The sequence below is a fragment of the Cyphomyrmex costatus genome, unplaced genomic scaffold (assembly GCF_001594065.2).
Source record: "Cyphomyrmex costatus isolate MS0001 unplaced genomic scaffold, Ccosl1.0 scaffold815, whole genome shotgun sequence".
NCBI lineage: Eukaryota > Metazoa > Arthropoda > Insecta > Hymenoptera > Formicidae > Cyphomyrmex > Cyphomyrmex costatus.
The window spans coordinates 409,914-429,226 of NW_017280392.1; the positions used below are offsets into that span (position 1 = coordinate 409,914).

At 33.4% G+C, this 19,313-nt stretch overlaps 5 protein-coding genes across 5 annotated transcripts in view; 2 read left to right on the plus strand and 3 right to left on the minus strand.

The window, feature by feature from the left end:
• Window positions 1-358: 358 nt before the first annotated feature.
• LOC108781443 (uncharacterized) overlaps window positions 359-19,313 on the plus strand; it is a 101,005-nt gene continuing 82,050 nt past the window's right edge. Inside the window, exon 1 of the mRNA XM_018549402.1 lies at window positions 359-401. The gene's annotated coding sequence lies outside the window, so the exon portion shown is untranslated. The remainder of the gene's footprint in view (window positions 402-19,313) is intronic.
• LOC108781421 (pre-rRNA processing protein FTSJ3) lies at window positions 3,632-7,024 on the minus strand. Its single transcript, XM_018549373.1, has 6 exons — window positions 6,958-7,024; window positions 6,333-6,796; window positions 5,338-6,262; window positions 4,776-5,195; window positions 4,028-4,409; window positions 3,632-3,953 (listed from the first exon to the last, which is right to left on the minus strand). The coding sequence occupies exons 1-6, from the start codon at window positions 7,022-7,024 to the stop codon at window positions 3,632-3,634; spliced, it is 2,580 nt and encodes an 859-aa protein (XP_018404875.1).
• Window positions 8,458-10,847, plus strand: LOC108781446 (uncharacterized). The gene is made up of 4 exons (XM_018549405.1): window positions 8,458-8,803; window positions 8,910-9,176; window positions 9,760-9,975; window positions 10,188-10,847. Exons 1-4 carry the CDS (start codon window positions 8,543-8,545, stop codon window positions 10,620-10,622), a joined length of 1,179 nt encoding a protein of 392 aa, XP_018404907.1. The 5' UTR covers window positions 8,458-8,542; the 3' UTR covers window positions 10,623-10,847.
• On the minus strand, window positions 11,534-13,188 carry LOC108781448 (ADP-ribose pyrophosphatase, mitochondrial). Its single transcript, XM_018549407.1, has 2 exons — window positions 12,924-13,188; window positions 11,534-12,213 (listed from the first exon to the last, which is right to left on the minus strand). The coding sequence occupies exons 1-2, from the start codon at window positions 13,180-13,182 to the stop codon at window positions 11,579-11,581; spliced, it is 894 nt and encodes a 297-aa protein (XP_018404909.1). The 5' UTR covers window positions 13,183-13,188; the 3' UTR covers window positions 11,534-11,578.
• Window positions 15,771-19,313, minus strand: part of LOC108781454 (pleckstrin homology-like domain family B member 1) — a 27,314-nt gene continuing 23,771 nt past the window's right edge. The window contains exons 11-13 of the mRNA XM_018549413.1: window positions 16,526-16,720; window positions 16,096-16,353; window positions 15,771-16,024 (exon numbers count right to left, since the gene is read on the minus strand). Of these exons, the coding sequence (XP_018404915.1) occupies window positions 15,836-16,024; window positions 16,096-16,353; window positions 16,526-16,720 (642 nt within the window). The 3' untranslated portion in view covers window positions 15,771-15,835. The remainder of the gene's footprint in view (window positions 16,025-16,095; window positions 16,354-16,525; window positions 16,721-19,313) is intronic.

Here is a 19,313-nt window from a genome sequence, read left to right on the forward strand (position 1 = left end):
TCACGCGGATACGCCGACCGCAGTATATCGCCTAGTTTCATTCGCCCGAGTCGCGAGGGATACCAACCGCGAGCGACGCTTAGTCGCCCTATGAATTTTTCGCTGCCTAGTTGCCATAGATTTCAAATTTCTTATATAAATCACAGGACGCCCAAGTATACGCCTAAAAACGTCGCGAGCAGATGAGCGGCCGGTAAGTGCAGACCTCGCGATAAATTAACCCGTAAATCTGAGCAGTCGCGATCTTCCCGACGTGCGTCGCGGTGAATATGAATGTGCCCTGGCGATGCCAACGGCTTCGTAATCAAGCATCTTGGAGTATCGAAGAAGAATCGCGGCGCATCCCGAGGATGGAATTCGGCGTACCCGGAAGTGACGGCGATGGCGAGGGCGACCGGGCGGTGAGTGAATATCACATTACATATTCGCGTGAGACCAATTACCCGACCCGGGTGTCGTTGCGTCACAAGGATTTAGCACTCCCCCGTGCCATGATGGCGAAACGTGGCCACGCAGGTTTCCCTCGAACTGAAATGTGCAATGTCGGGTGTCGGGTAATGGCGCGATGGCGATCTACGAATAGATCCATTGATCGAAGAAACCTCCCGCTAAGAATATAGGCGGGGCGTCCGAAATTTTTGAAGGACACGGTCGGCCTTTAGGTCCGCCCTGCGAGAGCTCGCATATATTTAAGTTACGGCGGAACAAAATAGTCGTCGTCGTCCCGGACCGCGATTCTCGCGCGCGGATTAGAGACGGTAGAGACGAAGTCGAGGTCGCCCTTGACGTAAGCGCCTACCGCGTGTGGATACACAAATACGCTGACGCCTTTTCGCGTATCGCATTCCGAGAATTATAAGTACACGACACGCCGCAGGATATCGCGAGGCGAGCGAGCGGCGCAGATTATGCGGAGTAGTATATTATATATACCATATATATCAAGTCGGGATCGAGAGCCAACGGAAATCGTTCACCTCGTTCACCGGCTTATTAATTGAATTTATTAGCGGCGCCGATCGCCGGCGGCGGCGATCGCGATATCTTTGTTGATGCAAATGCTTGCCGTATATGCTAAGTCGGCTCTCGCGCGATTAAACAGGCGGTAACAAGTGGGTGTTAGCGCGCTCCGGATATTTTTACGCTTTTTAAGGCTAACGCCGATGCAATCTTTGCTCTACACTTATATTCATTTAATATTCAGGTATTTGAACGTAAAACGACGTTTGAACTAAATACATAACGTACGGATTTAAACTGCGTTGCAATCAGTATTTTTCTCTCCCTTTTTTTCTCCCCCCTCCCCCCCCCTCTCTCTCTCTGCGTAACTCATTACGTTGTTATGCAGAAAGTAACGCGTATGTATACGAACACGAGTGCATCGGACACGTCAAGTAAATCCCGTCTCCGAAATAAAAGCGAAACATCCCACTTAGGCGTAGGCGATACGTGTCCGTGTGTGGCTATTTGGGTCGAATTCTTCCTCCCAATATTGGAGTAGGAGCGCGTCAATTCGGTCTTGCAATAAGCGGTCTCTACATCTCTCGACCTTGACATCGACCGTTGCAGCTACGCAGTTGCAACCAAGTGCATCACCGATATCTGCCACCTACTAGAGCGGCTGTGAATACACGATCGTTTATTTGACAGCGTAAACGCTCCAGCATAATAGCTCCAAATTCGTTGGAATATCTCATTAATAGGTGGTGCTGTCCAGCAAGAGATACAGCGTCGCACCCTGATCCTTTCATTTTGTTTAACATCGGCAAACAACAACAAGGCTGTAATGATTCACTGTGTTATTATGTGATTTGTGTCTCTTGCTGGAAAACAGCCACTTTCTGCGTGTTAACGTGCAGCAGAACGATATAGTAGGATATAATGCGTGGAAAAACATAAGGCATTCAAGCTGGTTGCTACACTGTTGAATTCGTAATCTCAAATTACATCCAATTTGAGTTATTTTTGATCTTATGGATCGCCACTGTTCCTATCAACATGTCATGATTCAATTAAAACGGTAGAGTTAGCCCTAGCTATACACCCTGGAGAGTTTCTAGTGCAACTTGCTAAATCGAGATTTTTTCGCGTGTGTACATCAAGGGTACAAAAAACTGGGTATAACTAGGGTTAAACAATGCACAACTTGAGAAATATTTATTAAATTTAATTCTGTGACTCAAATTTAGTTTGCTATTTATTAAGTGCACACATTGATATAAAACTGGTTTTAAAACTAGCAATAAGCAGCAATTCAACAAAAACAAGTTGATTAAATGTATTTTTTTAACCATATATTTCGTATGAAAATAATATACTTTAACATACTTGAAAGTCAAAAATTACACAATATTATTTAATTGAAAAGGGTTGGTTTATATTTGATCCTTTGATATTTAAAAGATTTAGAATGTCAAAAGTTTGCAGCATCGCTTGATCATCTTATATTTATTTTGATAGTCCAACAAAATTATTTTTATTCTTGCTGTGTCTCTAGCTAAATTTTTAGATAGTTGAGCAAAAAATGATTCCTTCTATGTAGATACAGTGTTCTATTCAATTACGGCGCGGCGGTATAAAGGAACGCCATGCGATCTATCCATATTTTACAGAAACTTGATCGATGACTAATCTCGACGGCCGCCTCACACCCGCGACAATCGGTTCGATGCTACTTTCGCGAATGACGGTGCATCGACGCCGACGCGAGGCGATCTTTATAGATACCATCGGCCTTGTCCTTGACATCGACCGCAGCGTCCCGACGCAGGCGGCCCGTAGTTACATCGAGATATCCGATACACCGAGAAACTTATCCGCGTGGAGGGGTTTACCTCTTCTATCGGATGAGATATTTAAAGAGAATTTAAGGGACGCGATCTATATTGTATCAGTGGACAAATGGGTGGTAGATTTATATACGTAGAATATTTCATAAGATTACGTAACACACTTCTTTTTGGAAGTTTTTTATTCTCCAAGCACGAGACGTGTAACAAACGTAACAAATGATAGTTTCGTTCGCGGTCTATAAATAGCCTTTTATCATTATTTCCATTGCGTTAGAATGCAATTTAGGACTTGCGACTCTTATAACTATATGTTCTGTCATTTCATTGTGAGGACAGTCTCGGGTTATTTCTGTATCTACATCGACATTATGCACAAAACAGAATTGCCCAAAATAAAACAAGGACAAGTTCGACTAATCTCGTACAACGTGAATAAGATCATATTCCACTACTATTTATTAACACAGTAGATTCTGCGTCGGTTGACTGGCGGACAGAATTGGACGTCAATGTGTAAACAATATCTAAGTGTATAGGCTTCGTTACTTATCTCTTTACCAGTAATTCAATACACGTTCTGCATCAATATTTATTTAAACTCCATTTCTCCAATTTATAAAAGAAATAGAAATATAAAGTGGATGGAATAATTTATAACAGAATGAGAAGAAATTCAGAATTTTTAAATATATATTACAATAAAAATATTTATTTACATATCTTATAATTTATAAGATATATGTATTTACATAATCTTATATCTTGAATTATGCAAATAAATGTATAGTATAGTTTTTATGAATTAAAAATGTTTTATAATGTGAAAATGAAGGAAATGATTATTTACGTTTTCTCTTCATGTTTTTAGGCATTCTCGTGTTTTTTCTCTTCTTGTTTTTAGATATCCTCGTGTTTTTGCTCTTCATGTTTTTAGGCATCTTCGGTTTTTCTTGAATATTCCTTCGCATTTTCTTTCCATGTCTTTTAGTTTTTCCGTTTTTTATTTTTGCCGCGCGTGAATCCTTCTTCATTCTCGGATCGACTATTTTATATCGATCTTTCACACCAGGAGGTCGAACAGCCCGCTTTTGCGCGGTATGTTTCTTTGCTACGACATACTTAATTTCTTTTTTTGGTTCCTGACGAGCTTTCTTGTACAACCTTAAATCAAAGATCAAGTTAGGATAGAGTATATTCATCATCAAATTAGACATCTTACAAAAAATCATACTTACGCTTTAACTCGTCTGATCTTCTCTTTATCATTGATATCTACATTATCCATCAATGCTTCTACCTTCTTCTTGGCCTTCTGAAGTTTGTGAATTGCGCGTTTCTTTTTTCTTGCTTTAGCTTCCATTACTTTCTTAATAGGTCTTACATTCAAGTCCTCCACTCTCTTTTTATAATCATCTGCAAGTTCTTTAGGTACAGGCACTTCTTTTTTCATATGTTTTTCTTCATCCTTTACAAACCAATCGGGTAATTTCTCGTCGTTAAACGCATATCTATTCCAAGCCGAATCAATCAAGTCCCTTCGGGATTTTTTACTTTCAATCAGCAACGATCCAAGTGCTAAATCTTCGGAAGTCAGTTTCTTTTTCGTTGACTTTTTATCTGATTAATTATAAATAAACATGTATGTTAATAATAATAAATTATATAACTAGCTCCTAGTAATTATTAATTATCTCAATCAACAAAATATGTACACTGAGAAAAGAATTATTCTTGTGACTTAATTGTTTAGTTGACTAAATTAGCATAATTGTCCTTTCATTGAAGAATATGTATTTTAAGCTCCATAGTACCAATATTACTCTTTCTCTCTTAAAGTAAAAGTAACATTGATGCAATCAGGCCTAAGTCAAAAATAATATAATTGACTTAAATACATTTTTCATCGAAAAAAATTAAGATAAACTAAATTAATTTGATCAAATAAACAATTTTTTTCCAGCGTATCTAAATAAAAACCCTTACCTGTTTCTCGTGGCACAATCTCAAAACCAAAATCCTTTCCACCTATCTTTTTCTTTTTTTTGTTAGACGCCATCATTTCTTCCATATCATAGTCCGAATTAATATCATCATTTTCACTAATTTTGCGTTTTTTTTCCTTTTTTTCATTTACTTTTGCTTGCATTTTTTTCTCTTCTCCGAGAACATGTCTACCTTCCTTCTCGTATCGCTCTATCATTTTATCTAATTCATAATCTGCATCGTCTTCGTTCTCTAAGTTTTTAAATGCAGCTTTCTCAAACCAGAGTGCTACTTTATGAGCCATTTTAGTTTCTTTATTCCGGAAATCTAGATCAGTTAACAACGGATTGCTGGCAGGATCTTTAAACTGTTGTTTCTTTTGCGGTTTATTGGTAGTATCGTCTTCTGATTCGTCCAAACCTATATTGTATATAATAACTTTATATAGCTTTTGTTACAAATTCGAAGAATATAAGCCAAAAACAAAATAAAAATTGTTCAATTAAAAGAGATTATTTGAATAATAACATTGAAAGTAACATTAATATTTTATATATAATACCTAATCCAGATTTTTCGCTACCATCGTCTGATACATCAGTATCGCTTTCTTCGCTATGTTCTGATGCATAATATAAGCCCTTACTGTCCAAATGATTTGTATCTTTCTCATAATAAATCATTTTAGGTTTAATTTCCTCATCTGAGTCCGCATCGCTCTCTGCCACGATGTCAGGTATTTGATCTGTGACTTGCTGTAATTGCTGATGGGTTTGAATTTGATTTAAGTTAAACAAATCATCTCTTTCCAATTTAGGTCCCTCATCGTTCTTATGAATCATTTTCATATTGAGACGTTCGTTCAACTTCTGCCTTTCTTTATTGGCTTTCTTTTTCTTGCGTTTTAACTCTTTAGTTTCTTCTTCTCGGAGCACAGCAATCTGTTTTTGAATTGCCTCATCTTCCAAATCCTCCTGTTCTTCGAGACTAATGGTTGCAGGTGTGGGAGTAATTTCATTCTTAGTTACGTTCTTCTCTTCATTTGTTTCAGTTTGTGCATTTTTTAACGCTTTCCACCAAGAAAGTAAAAGTTTTAAATCTTTTCGTCCAAGCACTTTAATATCTTTACAACACTCCCTAACTTCTTTAGTTGTTTTCTCGTGCTTATCGATAATTTCATCATCTATCACTATTTCGGATGCATTCTGCAAAGCTGCTACTGCATCCTCACAAGCAATAAATTCTTTTGCTGATATTTGATGATATAATGTATAATCATTCTCAGCATATCCTTCTGCTTTAGATTTCTTTTGCTTTTCTGGATAAAGAACATTTAATTTCTTTGCAGTTTCTATTTCTAATTCAGAAAAGACATGCTTTGGATCAAAGAACTTGGGATCTAATTTATCAGGAGCAATATAATATTGACAAACTACAAAAATTTCTGCAGATTCATTACGTGATGCTTGAGGTTTAGTAGCATGTACCTACAATTAAATTTATTATGATAAAATAGTAGATAATAATTAGTAAATATTTCTTAAATGATATTAATACCTTTTTAAACAATTGTTTTAACACCCAAATCAATGGATTATAATCTTTAGATCGAAATACTTTTGTTACAAACCAACCACCAGCTTTTAAAAATTGAGTAGCTAATTTAACAGCTGATAATGTCAAAATAGCTTGTTGATATGCATCATGAAGCCAATTTTTTCCTATATTAGGAGCACCATCGTTTAATACAACATCTGCCTTCCATGTTTTTAATTCACGTGAAATAGCAACTCTACATTTATCTGTTGTAATATCTTCCACAAGACTGAGACATCCCGGAATGGGCTTTATTGGAAATAAATCTACACCAATAACTATTGATGACATTGGCATATTTTGCCTGGCAACTTGCATCCAGCCGCCAGGTGCAGCACATAAATCGACGCATACTCTAGACTTTTGAAGAAATTCATATTTTCGATTTAATTGAATTAATTTGAAAGCAGCACGCGATCTGTAACCTGAATAAAATACGAAATTTGAGTAATTATTTCAATTATATAATTATTATTAATTATTTCAATTAACTACTAAACGTTTAATTAAAATACTACCGCATTTGTGACGCTAATACAATTTTCAATTTAATAATTCATATGAATAAATTATTATACAATATTACCTGTTTCTTTGGCTAATTGATAGTATTTGTCTTTCCTTTGCTTTCCAATCTTCGATTTTTTCCCCATTTTAAAAAACAATTAATTTTTCATTTAAATATGCATGTGCTAATCTTTTGCTCGTATTACTATTAAGGACTCTATGCAGCGTGGTCTCTTCAATCTTGTGTTCATGATATAGGTTAGGAGCTAGTAAGGCTTGTTCTTTTTGCCTGCACTGTCTGCACCAGTTCAGGCAGTGCAATAAGTTGAAGTGAAACAAACGTATATCTGTTTCACTTCAACTTATTGCACTGTGGACACAGTGCAGAGAAAAAGGACAGGCCTATAATGGTAAAGGCCGCAGCACACACTTTTGCATGACGCATAATGCATGACGCGGAGAATCAACCAATCAAAATGCTTCTTTTCCGTGAAGTAGAAGGAAAAGAAGAATTATAATTTGTTGATACGTTATGCAAAGTGTGTGCTACGGCCACGTTTAGCAGAAAAAGCAGCTTTAGGCCTGTGTTCTTTTTGGTTGTACTTTGCACCAGTTTATTTTTTCTTCTTTTCTCTTTTTCTGAAGAGAAGAATAATGCCTTGTGTCCACGATACTAGAAATCGGTCCGAGATCTCGGATGAAGGAAAAATTGACCAATTACATTGGTCATGTGACCAAATTGTTCAAATGCGATTTGTTAATTCTCTTTCTTCATCCGAGATCTTGGACCGATTTCTAGCATCGTGGACACAAGGCTTAAGAAAGATGAACTGGTGCAAAAGTTCAGTAAAAAAAAACATACCTTGTACAATTGTTGTAAAATTCTTGAATATGATTGGCTTACACATTTAGGTCCAAAGAGGAACAAAAAGGCAAGGCTAATCGTAGAATTTCACAACAATTGCAAAGCTGCTTTTTCTGCTGAACGCAACCAATAGATCTGTTCACGTTGCTTGTACTTTTCAAGGTGCCTTTTCACGAGCTGCTGAAACTGGCCGTTCCAGCGACAAAAAAGGTCACATGATAAAAATTGACGAATAGCAAGCGTCATATTCGCTTGCTATTCGTCAATTTTTATCATGTGACCTTTTTTGTCGCTGGAACGGCCAGTTTCAGCAGCTCGTGAAATGGCACCTTCATACTCAAGTACCGTCGCTTTCTCTTTTTTCCAATAGACTTAACAAATATTGCCAACTATCAGTTTAGCCCAAGACACAGGAATAGCGATAGCGATAAGTTTCAACCTATCAAAAATGTGTATTCCGGTGTATTCGATTTCTGATAAGTTGAAATTTATCGCTATCGCTATTCCCTCGCAATATTTTTTGGGCTTTAAGGTACATTTTCACGATCCGCTTCAGAGAGAAATCTGTGAATAATCTAGGGCTATTTGATATGAACAGAATGTCTACCTGTTCTGCGATGGAATTCTATTATGGTCTGTTCAACTATTGTCTGTTTTCTTCTAGTTTGTGCTTCAGACTTCAGATTGCATTCTCTTTTAATGTAGTAGATTTAACCTCGTAGAGGTTTTTTTTACCTTGGTTTTATAGCTATTCATAAAGTACATTATCTTTTCTATATATAAAAAAAGAGAAGGAAAAATGTGGAAAGTTGTATTTCGTGGAATTCGAGAAACATTGGAGCGACGTGTTTGTCGCACCAATGTTTATTCGCAGTCGTCTCAGGATAATGCGAAGAACGAAGTCAAAACAAGCCTAACGTGCCAACAAAAATTTCTTCCACCAGTTTTTATCACTTGTGATAAGGGTTTTTGTGGATCGGCTAAAAGTGCCGGCGCTAAAAACAACAGACGTGGTACTGATTGGAACACCAAGCACAGTTGGTCAGAGGCTGTCGGCTGGGTAAATAATGTCTTAAAATAATGACCTGTCGTAATGTTATACAACATTTCTTGGCAATATTAAAAGAATGCTTTGTTGTTAATGTGTAATATTTATATTTTATTAGTCTAGTGTACTGGCGGCTGGATGGGTTGTATGTCAGACACTTTGTCTTCGGAACAGAGTTTTTGACAGAGATAGCACTGAGACCTTGAAAAGCAAATTGCATGACTCTGGAGTTTCATTTATACTTACGCAATTATTAAATTTACATCCAAGAAAAATTTTGCCAGTTACCAATTGCGTTGGTACTAGTAAAAAAATCTCGAACCTACAGGATTCAAACTCACAATGGACTGCAGAAAAACCATTTGGTCCTATCACTATTGAAGAGGTGAGGATGTTATTTTGCAGACATACTTTGTAATGGTATATAGGCAAAAATTGAATTAGGATTGAAATTATAACAATCTATATAATTCTTCTACATCCATTTTTAAAAAGCAATATAATATTTTAATCAAAAATTATTTATTATAATTGTCATGGCTTTTATATTGATTCTATAATTACTAGATAAGTATACAGAACACATTTTTCACTTATTTCTTCTCTGAGAAATTTAAAGATATTTTTAGCAAACATTTATTTGTTTCGATATTATATATTGTACTTGTTGTGATATTATCTTTGTAACTCGTGCAAATAAATTTATATTCACGTATAGTATAATTCGCGTCGCTTATTGTCACATCTCTGTAAATAAAATATAATTTATATTAAATTTTATAATGTATTTAACAAAGTGCATTCCAAAAATTATAGAATAAATGAAGACTTAAATGTCTATTTCTTTTACTCTGTTTTTTTTTTCAAGTTTTTAAAAACGTTTCATTTCTCTCTCTCTCCTGTGTGTTAAAAGGCTAAGTTTGAAAAAGTTTATATATATAGATTTTACCACCTTTCTATATCCTTAGGCATTCAATGAAGCTTCCAATGAATTTACAAAAACCCATAATATAATAGTAGGCGAATACGAACTTCGTTATGGTATTAAAGCTTTAGAAGAAAAACGTTATACAGATGCTTTAATGCATTTCTCTGCGGGTGCTAAATTATCATCCCCCGGAAGCTTGTTTAATTTAGGTCTATGTTACGAATTAGGCATCGGAACTTTGGCAGACCAAGCAAAGGTACACTTTAATGTCTAGACTATATCAGAAATTCGGAAATGCAAAATAATTTTAAATACTTCATTATTAAAAAATTCGGTTTTTTATCTTTACACAAAAGTAAGAAAAATGATTGGCATTTATATGAAATTAAAAAATGTAGATTTAAAAGTGTGATGAGAGAGAAAGATATGCTCTTGTGTAAAAAATATAAAAGTATAATTTTCCTTCAGGCTGCAAAATATTACAATGATGCCGCGGCCCATGATCATGCCGATGCATTATATAATTTGGGAGTTTTCCATGCTCAAGGAAGGGGCGGTTTACCAATTGATATTGATACCGCGCGTACTTATTTCACCAGAGCAGCAAAATTGGGCCAGGTACAAGCGCAACATGCACTTGAGTTAGAAAAAGTTGAAACTCAATCGAAAAAAGATATTTCTACTCTATTGAAACTAAACTTAAAGAATTCAGATTTAAAGAAAAATGAAGACAATGATATTAGAGACGTTAAATTAAGCAATCTCATGTTATTAAGAAATGTTGACAACACATTCGGTATAATCACAAAATCCAGTGAAATATTTTTACACTTTTTTGGCTTGAAAAAACCTAATCGAGCACCTATTATAATAACTACAAGTGATTGTCGCGTGCCATATTGAAAAATATAAAAATACTTTTGTTACCTTAGCGTAAGATCAAAAGGAATTATGTATAGTGATATAAAAAATACTAATTCCTGCATGGTATTATTTTGCGTTATTTATCTTGTTTTATGCTCGTGCTCGCGTAATATTTTTACTTTCGACTTTTGTCAACTAAAGGCTGGCAAAACAGAAAGAGTATGCGTTTTACCGAATCAAATTGATTGATTGATTTGATGAAAACCGACATCAATTATTTTATTACAAAAATATGTATTTTATTCTTGTATATTATTATATGTATTATACGCATGTATACGATATATCCATACAAATTTTGCTCAATTTATGATATGTCGCGTTATTCACAAATTTCGAAATCTCACATTTTTGTATTATTATTTTCATAGCTTCCATTTAAGAGGAAACATTATTATTTTATGTACGCTTAGCGTATATAAAGCTAATTAAAAAGATTCTTTAAAGTTATTAACATACATAATTTTATGAGATGCATCTAAAAATATATATATAGATATGTGATTTTTAGTGATTTTATATTTATATACAGTAATGTTATACTTAATTCGTGTTTAAGTTGAAATAGGATTGTGATGTGTGTAATTAAAAGAATTAAGAAAATATGCATATGTAATACGAGATGACTGCAATTCAAAGATTGGGTGTTATACACCTTTACAAATTTAATACAACATGTAATGCAATTTCGTCAGCTCTTCTATTGAAAAATTTTATTTTATCTCTAGAAATGTATACTAAATTTAAGATTTTATAGCATAGTTTAGCACAAACAATAGTAATTTATTGCTCTTGTGCTCTGTAGTGTAAAAAGTGTATGTATAGTATAGGTATATAGTACATGTAGTATATGTATAATACAAAATAATTTTTTTTAACAATTATAGTTTGTTAACATTTCCTTGTCCTATATCATTGTAATTATACACTGCGCTTCACCAATGCGCTTTGCGTCGCGACACAACTGTTTTTACAAAATCACTGTGATTAGCATATAAATTAATTTCTTTATTTAAGTCCATCCATCTTACATTACGCGCATCGTCACCAGCCTTCAACGTCAGCTTTCCGACGACGTTATTTTCCTCGTCGTGAAAATTTATAGCCACTGTCTCCATCCAAGAGTTATCCGTATTTCGCGGATCGTCCACATATCCCTTATAAATCTCGTCACCTTTTGTGAAGAATTCTGTTATAGAATTTTGAAGGATCTTTCTTTCGGCGTCATTCATTTCTAAAAAGTTCAGCGCTTCCTCCATGAATTCTCTCATTAATGTGGTAGAAACCGTCTCATTTGGATCTATCATACCCCCTGGTATGGCCCATTCTCCGGAATCTCGCCTCTGTATTGCGACGAATTGTAATACGGGTTTTCCTGTTTGCTTATCTACTTCCACAATTCCCATATTATCGCGTTTCCATCGTGTAACGATAGGATCAGCAGCGTGATTCGGTCCCCATCGGCCAAGAAGTCCTCGTCCAATGATACCGGTTCGTCCCACGGGATTCAGGGGGTAACCATCAGTGTTTACGACATAGTTACCCATAAAACTCTTTCGATTCACCTTGTCTATGTATAAGAAATTTCAAATTTGTTAGAAAATATTCAATATTAAATCTTTATAAGAAAAGTTAGCACATAGAGTGTGTTTTGATGCACACTGCCAATATTAAAAATCTATACATTACATTATTACAAATTTTCAGTATTGACAGTATATACATATATATAGGATGACCAAATCAGCCGAAGGAGCCGGCATTACATACTGTTTATGAAAAACTGAATTAAAAAATCCCTCTCATTCATTTTACAATGGTTACAACAGTTAATGATATATTAATTTCTAAAAATTGCCGAATAAGTGGGTAAAGTCGTCGTATAAGACAATATTAAGATATCTTTCAAAACTGTTTATGAAATATCTCAAAGATATTTCTTGAGAAACTTTTAAAAATATCTTAAAGTTGTCTTAAGCATCAATTTTATAGACATTCTACTTATTAGGTAACTAAAAAAAATGCGAAAATTACAAAATGGTCGTCGAAGACTTTTCGATTCAGTTTTTCATAAACATACGTGACATTTCCTTCAACTGGTTTGGATCACCTTTATATATCGGAACAATCCCCTTATTTCGCATGCGCAATGTTGATCTAGTTTATATTTATGTTAACCTAAAAACCCGATTAGACTTTATTATTATTTACTTTTCCTTCGTTAATTTTTTAATCTTTAACTGAATTTATCAATTAGATGAATAAGAAAAGGGTAATTACCATCCACCGCATTCCATTTTGGTTTGAAAGTAGATTCGTTGATTTCTGGATCAGCCCAAGGTTTACCCTTAAGAGCAGTAGCGGTATACGAGACCGGTTTATATTCGGGATACTCGACTGTCCATGATATTTTTTCATCCGGTACTGCAAATCTTTTTACATTACCGGATGGATAAAAATCCTGCCGACACTTCTGGTGAAACGATATCATGTGTCTGATATTCATGTAATGTCCAGGAGGTAATCGATGTGGTAGCATAACTCTTTTGATGCTTACTTCCGCTACCTCCAGTGACGTAATTAATAATCCGTAGTACGAATCAAAGAATTAACCTGGACGGAGCATACGTAGATATACGCTGCCGATGAATTTTCCTAATCAGGCGTGAGTTATTTCGGTTATCGGTATTATTTGTTTATGCTTTTATCGTATGAGCGAATAGATAACAATAGTGTTATTTTCCCGGGAAATTTAAATCGCCGGGAATTAAATACCTATCTTTTCCGAGATTTTTCCCGGGAAAAATATATATAAATTATATGTACATTATCGATACACAATTAATATCAAATAGGAATCAAATAGAGGATGAAAAAAAAATGCAAAGTATTTTTATATCAATTTGAATCTATATTTTTTACTTAAAAGTTATAGCAGACTATAAAATCTTCGAGTTATAGCATTGTGTTATTAGATTGTCTCGATATCTCTTACATAATCTTTTAAATTAAATGAAGCGCATATTTACTTAAATATATGCGATGTTGTTAAAATATAATAAGAATGATATCGATTTTGCTATAGTACTCTTATTACATAAAATAAGCCTCAGCTCAATATGCACATAGACTTTTATAAAATAGTAAGAAGTCTTATTTCATTTAATCCTTGGCATATATATGGCATGATATCAAAATATGAATCTCACGCATTAAACTGTGATTAAAGTAACAGCACAATGTTATATTTACAAATAGTGGCCTTTTTCCCTCCAGTTTTCAGACGTACACAAATTTTTGTAAAGTTTTTTTTTACTATAATTCATTTAATTGTATAACTCTTTCCACAAATCTTGTATTTATACGCTGGAAGACTAGATTAGAAGTATCTATAAAATTTAACACAAACCCTAATAACACTTATTTACTTAGGTTGGTAAAAATCCATTTATAATTAATCTGATGGTTGGTAATGAATAATACTTGCGCATGACATACTATTAATGCCCACATTTTTTTTCAAATAGCATGAATAGTTCGGTGCTTGAAGTGATATTAGAAAACTATCGAAAATTTATGAAATTTATGTCTTTTGATGTATAAAGTAATATAAAATATATTATTGGTATATGTATACACACATAAAACATTTTCTTTCTTAACAAAATTTTCAAAGCTTCTATTAACATTTCTTATTAGTGTATTTATTTATTTTATTTTATCAAAAAATATATGTTTTATGTATTATTATTTTTACAGTTTATGTGAATTTTATATATATTTTAGTCAAAATATAAAAATTATGTCGTTCAATAATATTAAAAGAATATTATTACACATCAAGAATTATTTTAAATTATATACTTCAAATACCGAAAGAATTGAAATAATTTTTTTGTGTTTTTTAGCTTACATTTACCAAATCCATTTTACTTTTCTACAAAGTACAGATGAATCAAAGAATCTCATTCTGTATGTGATATCGGTCTTATCTTGAATCTAGATTTCTAAATTAAAATGGACATAATGATTGATGATGATATCTGATTTTCTTACAAAGTTATTTACTATTGCGTATGGCATTCCTGAAAAATAAAATACTCCGGATTCAAAAAAAGAAATCGACCAAAACTACTAGCGAAACTATAAACAGTATAGTTTAAATTTATCATTGCATTAATAAAATTGTGTAAAGCTTAGTAATTACATTTAAACTTTTAAATTTATAATGTTCAATTAAAATATCTCTTATTTTTGTTATATAAATAGTTTACACATTTTTTTTATCTATATTTAGCTACCTCGTTTATTTTTTAGTAGCAGCTTAGTTTTGTTCCTATTTTCTGAAGTTGCTCGTTTCTCATACATAGAGCCTGGATTAAAGTTTTGAGATCGTGTCAACCGTAACTAGCTCTGTCGTAGTGTCATCGCTCCACCGCTCCCTGCGTCATACGTTACGGCTTCAGACGAGTGACAGCATGTGGCAGCGAGGAGAATCGTGAAGAACACACTACACTGTCAGAAGTGCTTCATACACGTGTATTTACATATGTAAATGAAGCTCGTGGTTATGCACGAAATTTAAAGTAATAAATTATTTAACTGAAAACTAAGTTACAGTAATTATTTAAACATAATGAACGCATACATTAAATTTTATGAAGAATGTATGAAATTTTATAAAGTTTTATGAAAAATACATTAAATTTTATGCGTATGTATACAAATATACTTTTCAGTAACATAAAATTTAATATGTCATAAAAGTTTAAATTATGTACAATAATTTAAAAGTACATTAAATTTCATGAAATTTTTAACAGTGTACGGTTGACTCGAATTATTACGTCAGTCATCGAATAATCCAGGCTCTACTAATAAAGATACATGGAAATGTTTTCCAGTAAGGAATATTACCTAATATAGAGAAATTTTCTATTAGAATGTAAAATTATTACATATTTCCAAAACGCATTAAAAATAATTGTTATTTCTAACTTATGTCTCATTTACTTTACGTATTATTTATTCATGCTTTTAGTCAAGAGTGTTATTCTGATTTTAGGTATAATTCCTTATGAAATAGTCTCTCATTAATTATTAAACAAAAAATCACTATATTCTCGTGTTACGTAAAATTAGAAAATTCGATTCCGTGTATCATAGAAATTTGTTTTATAAATAAGTATAAATCAAACGCCATGATCAAACTCGTGATATCCTTCTGCACCTGTGAATACAACGTCTACCCAAACTCGCATAGCTTCCGGGCTGGGTGCCATAAGATGGTAAAGTCTAGATGATGTCTTGACGATAAATGTGAGGGATGGTTGTGGCGATCGGACGGTATTCATATGGTCCACATAAACTTCTTCGATCGACTACAATGCGTTAATATTGATTAGTTGATATTAATGTTAAAATCCTTAATAAATCAGCTCTCGGCACTTACCTGGAAGTAAATTACGCCGCGAGCTTTCTTGGACGTATTATCGCTATAGTAAGACAACGTCTTCCGTCTGCGATCAAAAACGAACCATCGCTTGTTCCAATGATGAAATTTTTTACTCATCTTCGATAAATAACCACTGCAACTTGTTGTGTCAACCGTAACATCGTAAATCAAAGGTAACTGATGCCCGGCAGTTTCTATATGATGCCTTAGATCCAGGGACTCTGACTTGATCGGAAGATACCTCGTGAGTGGTCTCTGTAAAATTTATCCGTCGTAGAATTTTAAATACATTAAATAAATTAGTTTCTTTTTAATATAAAATACAATAGATAACGAGTTAGATTGTTCGAAATTTTTGACAATTTTTTATAACGAACTGAATAAATATGTTACACAGGTAATTAATCAATAAATTTGAGAGCATTACCTGAAGTTTTGCCTTTTCGCGATGTTTAACGGGTTGTAATGGTCCAAGAGTATCCATCTCGCTAGATGTCTGAGAAAGAGGGCGACTTCCATTTCCGTCGATAATTCCGCCGCTACCACCACCACCACCACCACCGCCGCCACTATTGTCGCTAAGCCTCTCACCTTCCATCGATGTTCTCCTGTCGTTTCTCATCTAGAAATAATTCACAAATTTTCATTATTTTGTTTTATCAACTTTTATAGAGCAATATTTTAAAAGAGAGTCTTGCTAAATGTATTTTTATTATTAATAAAAAAATTTGGAAAAATATTCATTTTGAAGTTCTGAAAGTTTTGTTCGTTTACTACTATTATTTCAGATTGTGACTTCAAAAGCAAAAAGACACAATAAAATTTCTAGTTAAATTACATATATTATTTGAATAGAAACATATTTTTCAATGAAATGACATTTATAATCAATAGAACAGACTAATAAAATATATGGGAAACTATCTTCTTATTTCAAGAAAAAATTACATTATATTTATTTCTATATATTATTAATTTAACAATTTATCATGCTACGAACATAAGTTATATTGTATTTAGATATGCATTTCCAAATATGTGGTTATTTATTAATTAACAAGTTTCTAGTATATTACACTTATCGGTTTTATCATTTGTTAGTGTTGTTTTATCAAAATATTTGTACACTTTATATTTTACACGGATTTTTATTGTATTTTTTTCGCCTCTTTAACGTCACAACCTGAAGTAACAGTGATGAATAAACAGGAGCCTTAATGATGTGTTTGAGTCAACATTGCTTTTGCATTCAGTTTTTTCGCTTACATATTTGTGAATTTCACGTTTTCGTCTGATATGTCGTTTTTTTGTTTTGTTTTTCATATAATTCATCCACATAAGAGACATCATATTATATCTAATTTAAAAATTTATCAAATTTTCAAAAAGTTATCTAATTTAACGAAAATGCAACTGCCGAGATATCGTTGCGTTCACACAGATCCGGATGACAGAGAAATACTGACGCTGGTGACTTGGTGGTCCAGCAATATAATTCCCGCCGTAAAATGTAACTCCGGACTCCCACTCACTCGCCAAATGCCGTGAGCATCAAAATTTGTTCGTGCAGTAAAGTTTCGAGTATTCATTCATAAATATCATGCCACGTGTAGTAGATATATGTCGAATGACACAGATTGCTAAAACGAGAAATTGCTTTTCGTCACGCAAAATATAATATTCGCTATGTGATTACAATTGAGTTGTATCGAATATTGTCAACAAAATAAAAAGTAAAAACCAAATGTTGACGCATACTAGATAAATTAAATAGAAGGAATTACCGCGTTGAACATTACATTTATTCCACTATTATTGTTTGATTCGAGAGTCCGATATATTATTAATTTTTAGATTAAATAGTATGAATAAAATAATGAATAGTAGGTAGTGAAAAACCGATCGAATTAAATAAATATTTGTTATCAAAATTATCATTGCGTTTTAAATAAATTGAGAAATAAGCCAATATGATTATATGTATAACATTAACATCGAAAGTTTTTTTAAGTGTTTTTTGCTATTAGTAGTTGAGTGGTTCAGAAATGAGAAATTCCGTCAGCTTGGCAAACGTGATGACTCATCACAAATACTAATTTACCGCGGACATTTCATTTCGGTTTAACTCAATACTAAGTAAAGCGGTAGGAATGTAAAGAGTAATATGTGAATATTTTTTCTTTGAAGAAATATAACCGAGGACTTAGAAGAATTACACTTACATGCGTATTAAATTTAATCTGTAAAAATTTCTTTCATTATATTTTTGTCGTTGCTAAAAATTGAAACATCTATTTGATTGAATACGTGAAGAATAACATGGAAAATTTATCGTACGTCTCGTATATTTAACAAGAAAGAGGTCAATTGCAAAAGAGATTTATGCATTCGATGTCATTAATGCCGTCATCATAAATTATTGCTGCAGGCTTAATCAAGACTTTACAAAAGCACCTTTATCGAAGTACAAACTGTTCTCTGAATGCTGCCCAACCCGCGGCATATTCGCGTATCGAGGTTTAGATGCATATATATACTACACTGGGAAAAACACGTGCGCAATGACGAAAACACTTGCTCCAGAATGCAAATGGTTATACTTGCGAAATGTTAGCGTTGAAAAACGTATGTCGCCGACGCGATGGCGGGCTAAAATGCTACGCGAATTTCCGGTGATAACAAATGCGTTGTTTTTCAATAGAAAGTGTACTTTAAAATGATCTCTTTCAACTGTCAAAGAACAGTACACGAAAGAAAATTTCGTAGCTCTATGCGTATACCTATACCTGTACCTATACTGCACTGTTTAGCACAATTAATGTATAGATAGTATATTTATTATATAAATTTATTTGTTTACATTGTTCCCAATGTGTTTATGTGTGACTCAAGTTATTTTTGAAGTATTTCAAATATTAACTATATGTATACATTCCTTTCGAGTATTCCTGTTGATTCACTTTTCTTGTGACCCGTCCTGTATAATTCGCCCACAAAATTGCTCGGAGACGTAACACAGCTATTCTTTGCATTTGACTGGCACGATAGTTTTTTTGGAATTATGCCGAGATATATAAAATAGTAAAAAAAAAAACGCTTTTACTAAATGTAATCAATATCGCCAATCGTAAAATGAGAGCATAAAAATTAAAAGAGAGAAGGAGAGAGAGAGAGAGAGAGAGAGAGAGAGAGAGAGAGAGAGAGAGAGAGAGAGA